Source organism: Sebastes fasciatus, chromosome 7 (assembly GCF_043250625.1).
Source record: "Sebastes fasciatus isolate fSebFas1 chromosome 7, fSebFas1.pri, whole genome shotgun sequence".
Lineage (NCBI taxonomy): Eukaryota > Metazoa > Chordata > Actinopteri > Perciformes > Sebastidae > Sebastes > Sebastes fasciatus.
Genome location: NC_133801.1, coordinates 23,752,572 through 23,772,046, shown reverse-complemented (window position 1 = coordinate 23,772,046; position 19,475 = coordinate 23,752,572). Strand labels below are relative to the sequence as shown.

General features: G+C 42.1%; 1 protein-coding gene across 2 annotated transcripts in view; it reads right to left on the bottom strand.

Annotated features, from left to right (window-relative positions):
* The window catches only part of arhgap32a (Rho GTPase activating protein 32a), a 28,165-nt gene that overhangs the window by 5,824 nt on the left and 2,866 nt on the right, over positions 1-19,475 (bottom strand). The window contains exons 2-16 of one of the 2 annotated variants that reach the window (XM_074642353.1): positions 14,177-14,290; positions 13,235-13,340; positions 11,626-11,717; positions 11,254-11,338; positions 6,980-7,066; positions 6,746-6,883; positions 5,973-6,065; positions 4,835-4,957; positions 4,562-4,639; positions 3,157-3,238; positions 2,889-3,038; positions 1,680-1,782; positions 887-1,031; positions 391-473; positions 47-154 (exon numbers count right to left, since the gene is read on the bottom strand). In XM_074642353.1, the coding sequence (XP_074498454.1) occupies positions 47-154; positions 391-473; positions 887-1,031; positions 1,680-1,782; positions 2,889-3,038; positions 3,157-3,238; positions 4,562-4,639; positions 4,835-4,957; positions 5,973-6,065; positions 6,746-6,883; positions 6,980-7,066; positions 11,254-11,338; positions 11,626-11,717; positions 13,235-13,340; positions 14,177-14,265 (1,562 nt within the window). In that variant the 5' untranslated portion in view covers positions 14,266-14,290. Of the gene's footprint in view, positions 1-46; positions 161-390; positions 474-886; positions 1,032-1,679; positions 1,783-2,888; positions 3,039-3,156; positions 3,239-4,561; positions 4,640-4,834; positions 4,958-5,972; positions 6,066-6,745; positions 6,884-6,979; positions 7,067-11,253; positions 11,339-11,625; positions 11,718-13,234; positions 13,341-14,176; positions 14,291-19,475 lie in introns of both variants that reach the window. The other variant, XM_074642355.1, reaches the window with a different exon arrangement.

Sequence of the window (19,475 nt, the reverse complement as noted above, 5' to 3'; positions counted from 1 at the left end):
CACTTTAACAGTTTGCATGCAGCCACACATCTAGAATAAGAGTCACCTGAGGAGGTTAGGCGCCCAGACAATGGCCAGGTTTTTAGTGTGCATGTTAGTGATGGGGCTGAAGGTGGCAAGGTTGGAGAGGTGTCTCATGAGGTACTCCAACGTCCTGTAGGTAAAGAAAGGCAAAAATAGGTTGATATACATACCTCCTGTCAACATTTCCTTTTAGGCAATAAAAAGGTCAATCCTGGGTCAAGTCATCTAACACTGTTATCCTCCACATTACCAGCAGGTGGAGTCACAGATCAGGTGAGTTCAGTCAGGATTAATGCCACTTCGCACATCAAACACTTCCACTTCAGGCCACCAGGGTGCAACAACGAGCTTTTAAACCTCACTGACCTGTAGTGTGGAGGAGGCAGCTGCTGGATGACATTGTGGATTTTGACCAGCCTCTCCTCATCTGTGGCTGCAGACACGGCCTCCTGTGAAGACAGAGGATAAAGCGCACGTCACTGCTGAGAGGCCGATAATCACAGCAGAGGGAGTCGCCTTAACAGTCCCACTCGCTTTTTTTTTTCTCCCTTTTATATTCAGAGCAGGGCAGTGTTTTTTGTTTTTTTGACTCGCTTAATCTGCTATTCCGTTTTAGCGTGCACATCCCCTGCTGTTCCTAGAAAGCTGAGAGTAATGCAACGACCCCATTTTTTGGAGCAGCACTTAAAACTGAGCTGAACATTTCTGCATTGTTTCTCCAGTTCTTTGATCATCGGGATAACTGTAACGGGATAATGCGTCCTCTGCAGCTTTTTTCTCCACGCAATGCTGGAAGGGTTATACAAGTTTCCATTGCCATATCTATCCCCCAGCAGTATAAGTCCCTGCCCCAGTTCCTTACTGAGAATCGGTCGTAGAGCTGGTAGGTGAGCAGAGGGTTGGGCAGCTCTCTGAAGTACAGCTTGCAGAGGGAGCCCACTGAGTGGATGTCCTGTCTGAAGACTTCCCTGCTCAGATCTGGGACCTGCTCGGAGTCAAACTCGTGCCTAGACGGAGACAGAGAGAAGAAGAAGATATAGAACAGCGTGGGAGTCATCCTACTGCCCATCTGTCAGCATGAAAACACAAAAACAAGGAGCACATTTGAACACTATAAGCTACTTTTGATGAGGAGAATTAATGATTTATTCCTCAAATTCTCCAGTTTACTACTATTCATAATACTGCCAAAAGATAATAATATTCCTCCCCAAACTAAATATATTTAGCAGTGAGGTGGAGCAGGTAGAGAAGAAGGTCCTTAATGAGTATAAACTGTCACCACACATTTATCATTATCCTAACAAATCGAGATGTGAACGGTCAACAAGTTTTTCATGTGAGAGAAAATTCCCACTCGACTCAGTCGTCTGTCAACACCCCGTCAGATTATGAGCCTCCCGATTTATCTACTAATGAGAGTCTGTTTCATGAATTCCTCCTGGCAAACGCAGAATAGATGAGAAAATCATTATAGCCATTCAAAGCTGCACAGCTTGAATCAAATTGTGTTTGATGGGTTTTTTAGAAGAAGCAGCTCAAAAAACTTGGAGAGCAGCGTCCATGGTGTTAATGGGGAGCTCGGTTACAGCTATTTTATTGATACTTTCTGGGTTTCATTTCTAATCAATATAATGAGCCAAATGGGTACAAACCTGAGTTTCTGGATGTTGGAGGAGATCCCAGACAGTCTGTAGATCCCGTCCGTGACTCCGTTTTTCTCTATGAAGTCAGCACAGCTCTTAACAACCTGCGGGACTACAGGAGACAAAAGAGGCTCAGGAACAAGATGTAGTTCTCAGTGATCACTGCGCTTTTTTCATTGAGTTAGGATGTCATTATACAACAACCTATGTGTAATCTCTACTATCTCAATTCTACTCAAATCGTGTTGAAGAAACGAATATCAGTTCAGTCTACGTCAGTGGTTCCTATCCCAGGGCAAGATACATCTGAAGGGTCATGAGATGAGACTTATTATCTCATGCACACAAGTTAAAAAATATAATTTCAGATTCCAGGGGCTACGTAAAATCCTAAAATCTTTACATTTCTTTTAATCGTAGACCATATTAGAACTGCATCAATGAATTGATTAATTGTCAATTTGTTGTCTATCAAATCAATCGTAAACTATTTTGATAATCGATTAATCAGTTTGAGTAATTTTTTAAAGAAAAAAAAAGGTCTAAAATCTGTGATTTCAGCTTCTTAACTTCTTAACTTTACTCCTCTATGACAGTAAACTCAATATCTTTGAGTTGTGGACAATACAAGACATTTGAGGACGTCATATTGGGCTTTGGGAAACATTAATCAACATTTTTCACCATTTTGTGACATTCTATGGACCAAACAACTTATCGATTAATCAACAATGAAAATAATCGTTAGTTGCAGCCTTATACTATATAATCCAGTTGAAATGCAGAGGACATGACCTCCTCCTACGGCCCGGCATAGACATATACAACCCGAATCAATGTGTCGGAGGTACCCATGTAGCTTTAATCCAATCATCTGTATAAATTTAAATGACATAAATGGTTGAAATGGTCCCCATCATATCACGGGCATTTCAAAACGTCTGAAAAAACAAAGACACAGCTTTTGGCAAATCTACAAGAATCTATGCAGGAGCACATCCTGCTGGCTGGTTATTCACACCACCGACTCAATTCACATCAAACGTCACAGCAAAGCATCACAAATCCACTACACAGGCAGCAGACACACTGGGGTAATCCCCTCCCCGGGTATTTACGGTTTGAAAATGTGAAACATTTCCGTGTGAACAGCCGGCAGGTAAGAATTACATGATGGAAAATGGGGGGAAAAAAGAAGCCATTGTAGGAATAAATTACCCTCATGTCCTGAGTTGTGGAGATATTCCCCCAGGTCACAGCCAAACACTCGCTCTTTGAGGATGCCGCGCTGCCGCAGCTTCTGAGGCGGCGGTCGAGACTTCATAAAAGTCCTCAGGAACGTGACCAGCTTCCCATGCTTCTTACACACTGATTAATAGGACACACACACACATAACAGCCACTTTAAATCAATCCACCTCACATCCCGGGAGCAAGTCTTAAATAAATCATCAAGCAGAAAGGACGGACACACGCTGAAGAGTACCTGGCTTCGGCACCGAGCTTTGAACACTGGGGGGAATCTTGTCATTTATCAGCTCAACACAGTCGCAGGGGAAGAAACCAACCTGCAGGTAGAGAGAAGAGGTTGAGCAGCGTAAAGAGACGGAGCTGGTGGTACACTTGTTAGTTCAAAAGGACCAGTGGGGTTTAGTGTTTAGTGCTGTGGCAGACTAGTCGGGTGGAGGTGCAGAAATAGGTCAGTAAGCATGAGGGTACAAGCTGCCTCAGGCTGAAAATAGCTGGTTTGCATTCTTATCGTGAAATCAGGGTGTCACTCAAACCCCAATGACAAACTAGCTTCTTTTTGCTATTTTGATTTAAAGGGGACATATCATGCTCACTTTCAAGTTCATACTTGTATTTTGGGTTTCTACTAGAACATGTTTACATGCTTTAATGTTCAAAAAACACATTATTTTCCTCTTACTGTCTGTCTGAATATACCTGTAGTGTATTCACCCTCTGTCTGAAACGCTCTGTTTTAGCGCCTGTCTATTTAACACCCCATCCTGAAAAAGCCCAGTCTGCTCTGATTGGCTCATGAGAAAAATATAGTGCACCTTTGTAAAGGTAGTTCTCAAGCTGTGGGCGGTATACACTAAAGAGCCTGCATGTGACATAGGAAGGGGAGCCAAATCCGAATGGCTTGTTGAATCACATGTTTTCTGATTTAAGCAGCCCACAAAAAACTGACTACTGGGTTGTCTTATTTCACAGTTTGTGGGTTGGTAGGTACTCCAGAATGATGTGCACAAGCACTGAAAAATTAGTTTTTCATGATATGTCCCCTTTAAAAAAAAACAAGGAATTCAACTCAAATATGCAAATATAAAAACAAATCAGTATGTCTTTATGCCTCAGGATGAATTCCCTGGACTCCGAAATGTAATTTGGATGAATAAACGTTTTACTTAAAGACGCACTGAAATGAAAAATTAAATCCTGTGATTCCTGTGTTGATTATTCATCGATCTCTTGCTACATATCCGAGTACTGCTTAAATACTGCTCCAAATAATGGGGTTCATGGTCTAATTTATTCATTTGAGCTTTATCCTCCTCCTCCTGGTCTAACAACACGAGATGATGGAGGTGTGTGTGGAGGCTAACAGTCCTCAGTAGACCTTTAGGTCCGTATCTCTCTAAAGTTCCCTGCCGCGCTGTATTTGCCCACTTATGAGCGTTCCATTCAAATCTATAGGATTTGACTTTAATCCCACTCCTTACTAAAGCCCGTTTACTCGGAAATACGTCACATAACCGAAGCCAAAGACGCTCCGACCTCTGCTTCACTGTTACTTTAATCGCTACTTTATCCTCACTGGAAGAGGAGACAAGTTGTCCCTTTCATTGTTCTCTATTAAACATCAATGTGAATGAATGATTTACCTGAAAGCCATGTTTCCCTCTCCACCAGCCTGTGTCTTCTTTGGGAGGCATGTCTATGACTGACACGATGTCCCCCACCTGGGTCACAAAGAGTGCGATGATGAGAATAACGTCTGATCACAGCTGAGCACATTAAAAAGGCATTACTGTATGATGGGATCAGGAATATGCATATGTAACACGTCCAGTGAAAATAATTCTGCTGCTCAAAGATGGAAAAAAAAAAAAAGATTGATTCATGTGAGATTACGTGTCTTATATAACAGAGGTCACCTCAAAGGTCAACTCGTCCGTGGCCTGAGCGGTGTAGCGCTTGGTGACGTGGGCAGCAGCGATGGCGGGGACGTTGATCGAGGCTTCCTCAGACACCAGCAGATGGTTCCCCTTGTTGTCGATCTGGAAAAGAAAAAAATGACATTTAAAGCAACATTTAAAAGAAATTTCTTGTGGAGAGTTAGACATGTTGGCCAAGCTCAGCTCAAAGATTGGAAGCAGGGAGAAGCACCTGCTCCTGCTTCATTTAACACGATAGAGGGAGACGAGTAATATTGGCATTTTTCACACAAGCAGCAGCACAATATGTTACTGTAGTGTGGTTTTATTAATGGAATCATTAGCATGTTCCCTGGAATTTACTTTAGGCTTGCCTAGCCAATCATATTTTTATAATGTGTTGGATTTTGGATGTTAAAAACCTGTTTGCAGCAGTAATTTCACCAAAGAAGAGACAGAAAAGTGTTTTAACCCTACTTCCACATGATTATTTAAAAAAGAACAATAATAAACAAACAAAAACAAACTCAAGAGCTGTCCCACCCACACAAGCCCACCTCTGCACAGCATCTCCAGCTGCAGAGTGATACTACACATGCATGGGCGATGTCAAAGAGTATAGAAGCAAAGAGACAAAACTTCTGTGTTTTTTTGACAACAGCTGCTGCCGCCATTTTGGACTGAACACTCATTATATTCATAATATTTTATTGTTCAACACACACCATTTCGGTAGAATATCACAATAGAGTAGAAATAATTTAGTTTTAGTTTTATACAGCACTTTCAGGCGGACGTTTTACGTTTCACTTCTTTGCAATATACGATCTTTTGAGCACAAACCTGGCATTACTATGGGGATACCCAGCATCTAGAAATTCATCTGTGTTAAATGTGAGTTCTCCATTATTTGTGCTGAGCTCAGCCATAATGTCCTGTACCTATTCCCTGAAATGAATACAGATTTTCATCAGCCGATTCGGTTCAAACAGCTGTTCTCCCCTCAAAAATGTCTGACTGTTCCTTTAACTTAAATATTAATAGTGAATATTAAATATTGAATTAATTTAATGGGGTCATTTCTAGAGAGTGAATAACTGATAGAAAGTGTGAGCAAACGGCTGATGAGAAGACATACCTCCATCCATGTCAGCACGGGACCACAGTTGATCTTGTTGTCAGCGATGGCGGAGAAGCGGGACAGGTAGGTGGCCAGCATCTTGGCTACTGACTGAATGGAGACACAAGATTGTCAAGATTTAGTAAAGAGTCATTTTCCACACATCATACAACAAAACAGATTAACTTCATGACCAGATAAATGTTAATGAAGCTTCATTTCTAATATGTGAGTAATTACTACTAGAGCTACGCATTCATGCTAATTAGTTTTAATGCCACTAATTTCTTTAATGCGTTAACACAATCGATCTTTCGGAGGTTGTAGCGGGCTCAGTTTTAAAAGGTACTAGTGAAGATACTGGCATCATATGAAACTAGGAAAACCTAAGGTATCTATTGGTACAAACCATGTCATACTATTTTGTTGCAAAGAAGGCTAAACAACGCTCCAAACTTGCACTAAATTTTGGCGAGGAAAAACTGGCATGGCCATTTTTAAAAGGGGTCACTTGACCTCTGACCTCAAGATATGTGAATGAAAAAGGGTTCTATGGGTACCCACGAGTCTCCCCTTTACAGACATGCCCACTTTATGATAATAACATGCAGTTTGGGGCACGTCATAGTCAAGTCAGCACACTGACACACTGACGGCTGCAATTTGACAAAGGTACATTTAAGGTACATTTTGAACAGATAAAAAATGTACAATTAATTATTTTAATCGATTGACAGCCCTAATTATTACTATCATTGATCACAGATATTGGAGTTGAAGCTCTGTGGTACCTCAACAGCGTCCTTTATTGTGTCGTTTCGCGGCAGCTCGGTGAGCTGGGAGTAACGGCGGTCATAGATACACAAGTGCAGGTGTTTGTCCAGCACCCGGAAGTCTTCATAAGATCTCTTCACCAGCCAGTTTCGCCCCTGAGAAAGAGAGACAGAAAAAAAACTTTTGTAAGACTGAGAAAAAAAAGTACTTTGAGATATTACATTACGTTTAGCCTATTATCCGAATGTTACCTGGCAGGTGATCTGAACCAGAAAGACCAGCTCTTTGGAGTCCAGACCAGCCTTCGGTCCTTCGCTCTGCCCCTCTGCGAAGCCCAGCTATGACAAAAAGAGAGACAGAGGAGCCAATATTGAGAGGACCCACATTCTAAATAATGGATGCGTATAATACAACAACCTCTCTGTATGTGACCTGGTGTACAAGAAGAAAATCATGTCCCAAACCCCTTTTTCCATTAAATAGTAAAACCGCTTTTATACTGAGTGGTGGGCTGGAGTATAAAAACATTCAAAACTCCAGTAACAAAGCACTATGGCCTGAAACAAAAATGCATTTAACATTTTTAAAAGGATTCTTTTATTTAAACTTCTTTAGAAATTCAGATTCTTTAAATTTGACAGCCTTCATGATAAACTTTATTTGGGAAATAAGTGCGGTATATTTCCTCTGCACACCAACACAGCACTGATCCTGCAGTATGACATATATAATACATAAGATATCAACGCGTGGAGGCGGTGTACATTCAGCACAGATTTCCTCTTCTTCCTCGTCTTCCTCTGCCTCCTAACCAATATTCTATATGCCCCAAAACTGAGAAGATCAAAGCTTCGCAGGAGTTTGGGAATACATTGATAGACTGTGGAAGAGACTTCAAAGGCCTCGGAGGCCGAGGGAAGTTCTGGTTATTTATAACAACTCATCCACATACACTGTTACACAACGCACAGCGACCTAGTTACCGCTCAACAGCGATACAGCAAACCAGACCGACAAAGAACGCAGAGTGAGAGATTTGTTTTTGAATAAGTCATGAAGGAAGAGCTCTCGTTCACTGCAAGGATTTGTTTGAAATAATAGCCCGAGCTAAGCGTTTGAATTAAGTACCGCTGTGGGGGAGGTCAGGAAGCCAAATGCATGATGGGAGAATTACAGACAAACAACGATCCCTTTTTGATGAAACAAAACACAAAAAATGAAACGAAACAGCAAAGTTTCCATTGGAGGCATGCCTGAGCATCACTTCCTCTGTGATGCTCACACCTCCCAGGCTACTCCTTTCAAAATAAAACACAGCTGCAACCCTTTGTGCATAAAAACATCCATGCATTGAGTCATGTACGCACACAAATCTGACTCCAGAAGCCTCAAATTAATACATAAATATCCACACGTTCAGGTTACCTCCCACTATGTCATGTATCCATCCGCAGAGTTGGCTCTCCCTTTGTGTGCAGACGCAGTCCTGGACCTCAATAAGCTCCTCCAACGAGTCAAACCTTAGCTTGAGGGGCAGCAGAGTTTAAACGCTGCTCCTTACTCGCCGTCCCCTGCTGCATTACGTAAAACACTCATTCACAGTGGGTTTGGATCGCCACGCGCTCGCTGCTCCATTCAAAGCAGAAAATATGAAAAGAGGATGCTTCCCACTGTGTCTTACCCCCCTTCCTGCATCCCTCTTAGCATCTCATCCCCCTCCTCCCGCTCCTGTACTCAGCCTCCGTCGCCCTCCCCCCCTCTCTTAACCGCTCTCCAGTGACAAAGATGGGGGTGGGGGGGGTTTGGCAGTAAATGAGCTCAACCGGCACACACAGATGCACAAGCTCATCCATCACACACAGAGGCGAGGCTGCACGAGACTGATAGACGACCCTTCTTCGTTTCAAAACAATTCTCATTCATTCCACTCTCGAAGGCGAGACTGGAGTTAATCTGGAGAGGAATCAGTCGGGCGGGCTGCAGACAGAGGCAGACTACTGTCCTTGTGCTATTCTGCGATTAGGATACATGAGACCTGATCACTACCCTCCCTCCCTGCCTGCCCGCCGCCACAGTCTGGGGAATACAGAGGCAAAGCATCATGGGAGATCCAGCAAGAACAAAAGACTCATCCCTTTAGATTAAATTGAGAATTAATCAATACAGAAGTCGAAATAAATCAGATTGCACAGCGGCGTGTGTCCACTGTTGTTGTACATGTGTGTGCAGACAGCTTTCAGTGTCTCCCCCAGACTGTTTGTTTCTCTTCCAGCTCAGCTTTTCTTCTCCCTCTGGTGCTTTTCAAGGTCAATGAAACTGTTGTGCCGCTTCACTTGCCTCAACTCTGCTGATGTGGAGCCATCACATCACAGTCATGGCAACCACAGCAGGACGTTTACCCAACAGAGAGAGAGAGCATCCTGGGATTTAAGACCCGTCCGGCCCGCCACACGCACAGTAGTCCATTAACGCTGCATGAAGGGATACAGCCCCACAGCATGCATGCACTGCTCATTGCACTCTTTCTGTGTTGATTCTGCTTGTGGACTGGAGAGACGACTGCTGCTCTCTGCTGGCGAGCAAAATAAATTGCACCAAAATTAACCAGGCGGCTAACAGCCACTTCCACACGACTGAGCAACCACTACTGCTTCACTGCTTCTCATCATCACTGCTGCAAATACACTTAAATATACTTCTTACACTATAAGTCCAAATCATTTGTTGGCTGGCGAGTCATTATAGCCATAATAATTAAGTCCATAACCACAGGATATTCAAATCAAGACTTTGCAGCCGATGTTGCAACTTTTCTCTAACTGTATTAGAGTTTATTAAAACAAGTCTACAGCCATGCTAGTGGCACTGTGAGGTTATGATTTGGCATAGTGATGCTTTGAGCTAAAAGCTAACGTCAGTATGCTAACAATGTTAATCATGTTCACCTTCTTAGTTTAGCATGTTAGCATGCTAACAATTGCTAATTAGAACTAAACACAGCTAAGTGTGATGAGAATGTCATTAGTTTTGCATGTATTGAGAAAAATTAAACTTAAAGGGGACCTATTGTGCATTTGCGCTTTTTCCCTTTCCTTTAGTGTGTTTTTTTGTGCATGTAAAAGGTCTGCAAAGTTACAAAGCCCAAAGTCCACACCAAAGAGAGTTACTGTCCCCCACAGAAACACTTGCTCCTGAACTGCCTGAAACGCCTCGCTTGAAGTCCCGCCTTTTCTTCCGTGATGTGGTGATGTCACCATGTAACACATTTGCATAACGGTTAGTTTAGGACGCCCTCAAACACAGCTAGATAGAGCGGAGTTGGAGTGGAGTCTGAAGAGTTTGGCTCGGTTGACCAATCATAACAGTGGGTCAGCTGACCAATCAGAGTAGACTGGGCTTTTGAGAAGGGGGCGGGGCAGAAGTTCAAACAGAGCGTTTCAGACCAAGGGTGTGGAAAGAGATGCTGCAGCCCAGCCAATATGAGACAAGTAAAAATGTTTTGTGAGCATTAAAGCATGTAAACCCAAAATACTGTATGCACCTCAGAATAAGCATAATAGGTCCTCTTTAAAGCTATTCATCCTTTGGGGGACATGAATATATATGTAACCAAACTTTATGACAATCCATCAAATACTTAGAGACATTTCACTCTGAGCCAAAGATGTCAGCATCATGGTGCTGCTAAAGGAAAGATCAGGGGATCATCAAAGCCATTAGGATTCATCGTCTGGAGCCTGAGGGAAATGTCTGTACAACATTTCATGGGAATCTATCCAATAGTTGTTGAGATATTTCAGTCTGCACTGCAAGCGGAGAACCAACTGACACACAGACAGACATTACCATTCCTAGAGCTGCGCTGCTCGCATGACTAAAAAAATCCCCAAAAAGTTTGGATACGCTATTATGTAAATAGTGTGCAACCTAGCATTTACCTCCAACTTCATTTTTACTGTAACCACATAATTCTCACACCCCCTATTGTTTTGTCAGAACAGGTTCTGACTTTTACATGAGTCATCTCCTACAAATCCTGGATAGACTCAGCCGCACATCCAGGAAACTGCTGCATCTCATTTCCTCACTGGTTGACATATGTGCTTGAGTCAAACTAATAAGGCTGGATCACAGTTTTACAGGTCAGATGAGTCTGACAGTAATATACTGTAATGCAGAGGATTAACACGCTGCTGGAGTCGGATCATGGCTTTAATAGGAATGGGACTAATAAAATCTGTGACAGTGAACATATAATGATTTTATGCATGGTAGGGTAACATTCAGATTGTATAGCTCTCTTGATAAAAAGGACAGCATTTCAGGAAAAAGGAGAAAAATGCAAGAAACACCAGAAAAGACAAACAAGGATATTGATTCGACTGCCACATAGCATTTCAAGAATAATGCATTTTCTGGAACAATTCACCAAAATGGCTGCTGAACTTGGAGCCAAAGACACAATTACTGAACATAGTAACTCTCTATTCTGCAGGAGTCACTGTAAGTATTTTTCAGGGCTCACCTGAACGTTGCCAAAGTCAACAGTCTCGTAGTGGAAATGGGCACACTCTGCCAACCTGGGGAAGTGACCTCTGGGGAACGTCAGCCTGAAAAAGAAAGAAAAAACACAGCACAAGAGCCCCTCATCAGTATTCAACACACTGACACCATGATGGAGAGAAAAGCAAAGCAAAAGAGGGAAAAGAGTGAGAGATTAGGTCCGTGTGTGTGTGTGTGTGTGAGGGAGCAGGGTTAGAGACACAGCAGGATGGATGACTCGTCTGTCTGTGTCACGCCCGTCATTCCGTAGGTCCTCATTTCGCTGGCCTGGATAAGAGCCCTGTTTTTTTATACAGCCCATAATAGCAGCAACACTGTCACAGGGAGAACCTACTTCTTCATGTTCTTGACCTTCATGCTGGCCGTGCTGACGCAGGAGCGCAGGAGGGGCTCGGCTGGGTGCTCTGTGATGTCATCGCTCCTCGCCTGCCAAACAGAGAAAACACACATCAATAAGTGTCAGTCAGAGACAGGACGACTGATGGAGGAGCGATTACAGTCGAGAATGATTATGTTGATCACATCAAAAACAGTGGGTTGTGCAGCGAGACACAAACTTAGATGCCCGATATAATAATAAAGTAGTGAGTTGTACATCTGTGCTATTGTTATGTTGATGCTATCTTACGCTACTGTAATAGTTACAGTATATTATGCAATTTTTTGCTGCTATGCTGTTATGCGAATGTTACATTATGTTATGTTTTGCTTATATTATGCTATTGGTGTTATGTTATTCTATGCTAATGTTATGCCATTCTATCTTATACTACTGTTATCGCATGTTACGTTATGCTATCTTTATATGCTAAAGTTATATTATGTTGTGTTTTGCTTATATTATGCAACTAACTAACGGTATGTTATGTTATGTTTTCTGATGTTAACCCATGTTATTTCATGCTAATATTATGTAATGATATCTTATGCTACTGTTATGTTATGTTATGTTATGTTATGTTATGTTATGTTATGTTATGCTACTGTTATGTTATGTTATGTTATGTTATGTTATGCTACTGTTATGTTATGTTATGTTATGTTACTGTTATGTTATGTTATGCTACTGTTATCTTATGTTATGTTATGCTATGTTATGCTAATGTTATGCTATGCTACTATTCTGTTATATTATGCTAATGTTGTTATGCTATTTTATATTATGTATATTTATGTTATGTTATCTTATCTTTTGCTACTGTTATATTATGTTATGTTATGTTATGTTATATTATGTTATGTTATGTTATGTTATGTTATGTTATGCTACAGTTAAGTTATGCAATGCTCTATTATGCTATGTTATATTTTGTTATATTCAGGTCATGTCATTTGATATAAATTAATCTGTAGAACATTAAGGTTGCTCTTAAGACATGTCTGTCTATGTGTTTGTCTATGAAGTATTGCTATTAAAATGATTAATATTGGTAATGTTGGTGTCTTGTACTGTTTGGTTGTCCAGTTTTTAATTGGATTCATTTGTTTGTGGACGTGTGACGGGTGTGCAGGACGGTGTATAATTTGAAAATCAAACCGTATAAAGAAAAGAATATACACGTGAAAACTAAATCTACAGTACTAAATGTACAATTGAAAAGCTGCAGGTGTTTTGTGGAGGATATTTAGATAAAACTGGAGTAACCAGATGATATCACTTGTCTGTGACAATATTGTCATAACGCCTCATCAAACACGGCACCTCCCTCTCAATCTGAAGGTGAGACATCCATAAATGCAGTTTTACACCTGTTCTCACCTTCATCACCGTGACTACTGACTCTCACATGAGTCCCACATGCCCTAATTGACATCATGGTGTGAATCACCCACATAACCAATGCAGCCTCATGGAAGAAGAAGGGCGATGTGACCGTTGGTGCGTGTTCATGTATTTGTTTTGTATGAGTGATGAGTCAGAGTGGTGGTGTGTGGGTGTGTACCATGGCAGTGGATGTCTCCTGTGGCTCTTTCTTTTCTGGAGGATTATTGTTGGTGGCTTGAGGTAAGGCATCGTCTTTGTCCAGGTCAGTAGATGGTAGGACATCTCTGCAGGCGATCACATACGAGAATTAAAACACAAGAATGGTGGCACGACATAATGCTTACATCTATGTAGTCTGGGGCTTTCGCATAACATTTGCAGTTTTTTATAGATACACCAGAGGGAGCAAGTGAGGGAGATGAATTCACAATATGCTGGACTCAAATCATGACATTGCACCAGCATTAGGTCTGTGAATCTCTAAATGCATTCATAACACACAAGAAAATCATCTTTTCCAACCAGATCTAGATGGGAACTGCTTGGTACGGATGAAAAATGGTAACATCTCTCACTACAGTAGGGTCAACAAAAAGCCATGGTGTCTTTTGTATGCATACTCAGGAAAGCAAAGCGTGTCTATTCAAAGAGCCATAAAGCAATCCACCCACGAGGGAGTGCTTCACAAAACCTTCACTTGAAATGTGACTCCATGTGTTCTGGGAGTGGAGGGTGAGGCTCATTCAGATCAACTTTTATGAGCAACAAAGCGAGGAGAGAGGAGAGAGACGGGCCTTGGATTTGTCAGAGTGATTCACCGGGATGAGATCAGGACATTGGGCGAAGAACACGGACACACGGTGTCATTTATGTGATCCACAGTGACAGAGCTAATAACATAGACACGATGTAAAATCATAGGAAATGCAGTGAGCTTTGAACATAGAGTCAGTTTTCATCTTACCCTGAGAACAGGGTTTCATTTTAGCCTCACCATGACAGGGCTGCTTCTTTTATTCATCTCATTCAAATGCAAAACACACTCACACATACTCCTATATGGTTTTATATAATTCTGTTTACACAAAACGCTGAACAAAAAAAAGAGAGAGTAACTCACCCCTCAAGGACGTCACCACTTCCTGGTTCACCCCGGGGTCCTGAGGCAGCATTCTCAATCACCGCGGCAACCACGCATCCAGCCTCCATGATGCTGCCTGACTGCAACAGCCCGCTGTAGAGACACGTGAGAAGGAGGGAAAAGGAGAGAGCGAGGGCGGGCGGTTAGAAGAGTACTGGAGGATGGGAGGAAGAGTCCGATCATGCAATGAAGCCGCCAGACGACAACCCACTTGAGGCTGCAGCGTGCGCGACTCTCAAGGCTGCGATCCACAGAGAGCCCAGACTGTAATCTGCAATGACATCATGCTACAGTGCCGGGAGCTGCCTCGGTGATAATGCATGTCAGGCTGCAAATTCATAGGATGGTTTCACGAGAACATCAGCTTCTTTTTAGCATAGCACTGACAGGTTTTAGCTGGAAACAAAAACATACTCATATCTTCCTCAAGGAAATGTCAAGATTGTCATGGCAGCTTCAGTACATGTCCGTGGATGACATGCAGGTTTAGGGTCGTTATTTTGACTATATTTCTTTTGCTTCTTTTTTCATTATGTGACAAACTTTTTCCAGACTGTATATATATGTGTATTTTAAGAATAGTCTGCCTCGAAATGAAAATGAATCCCTATCATGCAAGGCAAAAACCCCATAGAAATTCATATGTCAAACACAGAGTGAGTTAACACCCCTCGCCCAATCCCGACTTTCTCCAAAAATGATTCAAGATGCTGTTGTCATTTTCTTACTCTTTCAACAAATGCAAAACATGTGCATCCGTACAAACTGAATAATCTAAAATGGGTCAGAAAATCCAGGTTGTTTTTGCACTCTGGCAGAAATCAAAAGCTTTTAGATCTATAAATGGTTACGAGGCCCAAAAAAAACCAAGTTCACTGTGTGTCAATTGTTTTTTTCATGAACTGGTAAACTGCAAACCTGCACCACTTTAATATAATATCAACTAAGGTGGGTCCTGCATTGTTACTTCATCTTTTGGCCCTCTCTTTTAGGATGATGCCAATCCATCCATATATATTATGTATGGTTAATCCATCCTGGGATTGGCTCCAGCCCCAACTCATATGGGCAGAGTGCACCCTGGACAGAGAGCCAGACCAATCAACTTGCATGTCTTTGGACTGTGGAAAGAAACTGGAAACACCAATAGAAAAGGAAGAAAATGCTAACTCCACACAGAGAGGCTCAGCCAGCTGGCAGGATTTAAACAGGTTGACAATAGTGCTAACACCACTGCTCACATGGCGCCGTAGACTGTATATGACCTGTCAATCACAAGGTAACCACGCCCTAAATCATACCCTGCTTTATGGTCTATTTTACTCTAAATGGGATCGTAATTTACTAAATGAACATCATGCTGTATTGAAGGAGACTTGAAACTAGCGATTGAGACCATAAACGCATGTTTACAATGATTACTATGGTAATAAATCAAAGTGAGAAGTAGGATAATTTTCTCATAGACTTCTATACAATCGGACTTAGATTTAGGATTAAACAGACAGCATAGTCAATCTAGCCATATTACCATATTCCTTGATATAATACTACAAAAACAGTCCAAAGTATTAGACTGAAAAATAATTCTGATATTTCTACATTTGCCTTGACCTTATTCAATCCATGGGAAGATTGGGACAGCCCCCATCACTCTCACTCTCTACGGGACTCTATTACTACTATTCCTGTCTTTATGTACTGTAAACAAACTGAAGGAATGTCCTGATTAAGCGAAACTGAACTCTTCCCAATGTTTCTCTATAATTTTCCCATAACTAGTTTCCAATTGTATGTGGGTGCTTGGTGTTAAACAGTGACTTCAGGGCATGTGGGCACAAAAACAAGCCTCCCCTTACACCTCAGAGATCCTACCGACACATCATTATAAAAAACAGCCCTCCCAATTAACAGAAGGCACTTTTACCTCCTCCCTAAGCAGGTCTGCTAATCAACATAGAAAACGTTTGGAGCAACGACTAGATTCTCATCAGCCCGGGCCGCTGCTGTAGTAGCAGTTTTCCCACCAGCCCCTCTGGCTCGTAGCCTCACCGAGTTTGCTGTTGACTGACTTCCACAAAACCCCCTGACTCAGCAGAATGTGAGCAGGCAGGAACACAGGCCAGATCGGACTCAACTCTATCCACATCTCCTCTCTAATAGACGCCGTAACCTTGCCAAGTGGAGAGCCGACGTATTACACAACCAGAAAATAATTTACTGTTGAGACATCGAGTGCTGTTTTATAAAGGTCACTTGGGGGGGAATAGTGTTTGGAAAGTCTTATAAATGAGCATTAGGAGTGCATGTAATATGATTAAGACAACAAAAAAATAAAGTCATGAAGATATGGTGGTTATCTTACAATATTTTGGCTATGTGGTCCTAATGGAGGACAGAGATTCCTTGCGGCTGCATGCTTTCCATGATAAAAAGGAAATTCTGCGTGGTACACAGCACAATGCCTGACCTTGCTGATTGTATCACATCAGACATCAGTGAGTCTTTTCAAGTGAAGGAACATGTTGTACTTCGCTTTGCAGAGGAGGCCAGCTGAAGCGCAAACATATGAACAAGTAAGTGTTCTTATAGCAAGCACCACAATACATGAAAAGTAGACTATTTTGGAAATGCCCCAAATAGATGGAGCTATAAAAAGACAAGGCTGTCACGATTGTAAAAAAAAAAGAAGAAGAAAAAAAAAAGATCATGATTTTAAGAGGTGATCTGTATGCTCTGTATGTGTCATTGTCCATGGGCAAAGAAAAATGGGTGTCATATGCTGACACTGTGCTGCATCATGGGCGAGCAAATAGAACAATGTCAAAAACAGGAGCCACAAAATCTCGGACAGCGGTTTAATATTAGAAGCCTTATAATCAATCAGGCAGAAATCCTCTTTCCACCACTTCTCTATCAGTCACATCAACAATAAAAAGAAGCTCTCTCTACCTGTCACACTTTTTAAGGGAGCGACGTTGTTCTGATGTCACTGATGAGACTGGAGCAGCACAGGAGGATGCTGCTGCCCTGGTATCCGATGGCCTACATGGCGTTTTTCAAGAAAAATAGGGCAGCCTACACAATCTCTTGCACACTGTTTATGAAACCGGTATCAGCAAGTGCGTCGACTTGAAGAATGGCTGCCTACATATTTGTAGCTACAGACACACAGCAGCAGATGCGTCTAAAGTGAGTCACATATGAGAGGAGGAGGAGGGAGGAAGTAAGGCTGAGGAGACGGAGAATCAGGGTTTGACAACAGAATCAACACAAACACAATTCAATTTCACTGGCACACATTAATGTTGACACAGCTCACATATGGATATTAGGTGGTGCTTTTATGGGCCGCTACAGGTGATTAAGGAGGCCTCTGGTATGTTGTTTAAGATGGGCTGTAATTATCGCACATAACAAAGTCCTATTTCATTACAACCATTAGCTATACAGTAATTAGAGGCTTTGTGGTAACGTCTGATAATAAGGTAGAGTACAGTAATAATAAGGCTGATTTGTCATTATCTCTGATGGCTGTCCTATTTTATAACACAGCTGCAATTGCCGGCACAAGCCACAAGCCTTGAAGTGTTTTATTTTAAACCCAAGCAGGTGACTTGCATTCTTTTCATGCTAATATGCAAAACAAATTACCTAAACCTGGCATACCTGATTTTTTTGGCAATTTGTGGAAAGAGGAAACAAGCTGTAAACACTTGTCAGCAACGGGTGCTGTTTATACAGTACATCCAGCAGTTACAGAGCACACATTAGCATTCATTTGGAGTCATATTTGTGTTCAAATGATGACTGTAAGTCAAATATTCACTATTCTTTTAGCTCTGTTTTTGGTCTCCACCAGTTCCTGAGAGGAATAGCTAGCTCTTCAGCTGCTTAATGCTACACTATGTTCACCAGCTTGTTGCTAACTTTGTCTTTCTGCCGTTTGGTGCTTAGAAGTTAGCATACAGTCGGTTTATGAGTTCATATTAAAAGGTGCTAATTACGGGATTGGGAGCATTTCTGCTGCCTCTCAACGGCTCTCAACATGGCGACAGTGAGCCAGCGGCACTTCCACAACGACGCCCAGTCAAGGTGGCGTTACCAGCTGTAACCGCCGTATGAGAGCAGTGTAGAGCAGCAGCCTTAAGCTAGCCAGTGGGGCACGCTCACATATACCAACATGCACTAAAAGCTTCATTCTCTGCTCAGGTAGACATTACTCCTCTATATCTTTACGTAGCAAATAACTGTTTGCTGCTACATTAATGCTCTGAATATTGAATTTAGCACCTTTAAGCTTTTCAGCTGACAATGTAGGCCAACCCAAACAGTGAAGTTGCAGTCTGGAAAAACAAAACAATGAGCTGAAAGACGCTATAAAGCTCCATAGAGCTGAAGGGAACTGCAGAGGTCTCACAATCCCTTTCAATTACACAGTCATGTGATAAATTATCAACATAAATAAAAAAAAAATGACAACAGCAGCTTTAATTGCATCCTCCACGTCTTGATTTGGATGCAGATAAAAAACACACAGCACAAACACGGTCTCCCTGAGAGGATGTGACAGGCCTGTGTAAAGTTGGTTTCATGCTCTCATTCTGAGCTCTGGAATGCAGTCAGCACAAGCGAGAGGGAGATGCAGAGGAGAAAGGCCCGCGGTTGCCATGGTAACCCTCTCTCCCTCGTCCCGTCCATCGTGACTTGAAGCTCCTCCAGACTGAGGATGAGTTAGCACGAGGACGGGAAAAATGAGGCCTTAGAGGAACCTTTGACCGCATGCTTTGACACATCATCATCATCACCACCATCATCATCTTCATCATCATCATCATCAGACAATCTGCTCGAGGGCGATGACATCGTTGCCCCTCTAATCTGGCAGGACTCAGACAGCCGGTGTGCTGCTGCTGCTGCTCTCAGCGAGCCACAATGCAGAACATTGTTTTTTAAATCAACCATCTTTGCTGGAGCTTTGTCACTCATTTCACATTTTGGGGGGAGGGGGAGGAAGAGGAGATGGGGTCATATGATCCTATAATCTTCTTGAAATCTAGAGTGAGATTAACTTTATTTCATCTCACACTGAGTCGGTGTCACGGCTCAATCTTTGTCCTGCTGCAACCATCAGAGTCGCAGATGAAGGGTTAGAAAGCGGGGTGAACGGCAGGGCGATTAGGTTGTAAACAGCAAAGACCCAAATATTTAATCAACAAACCAGTCTGTTACCGATAAGCCTTACAGTGAAGTACAGGCCTTTCTGCATTTACTTCCT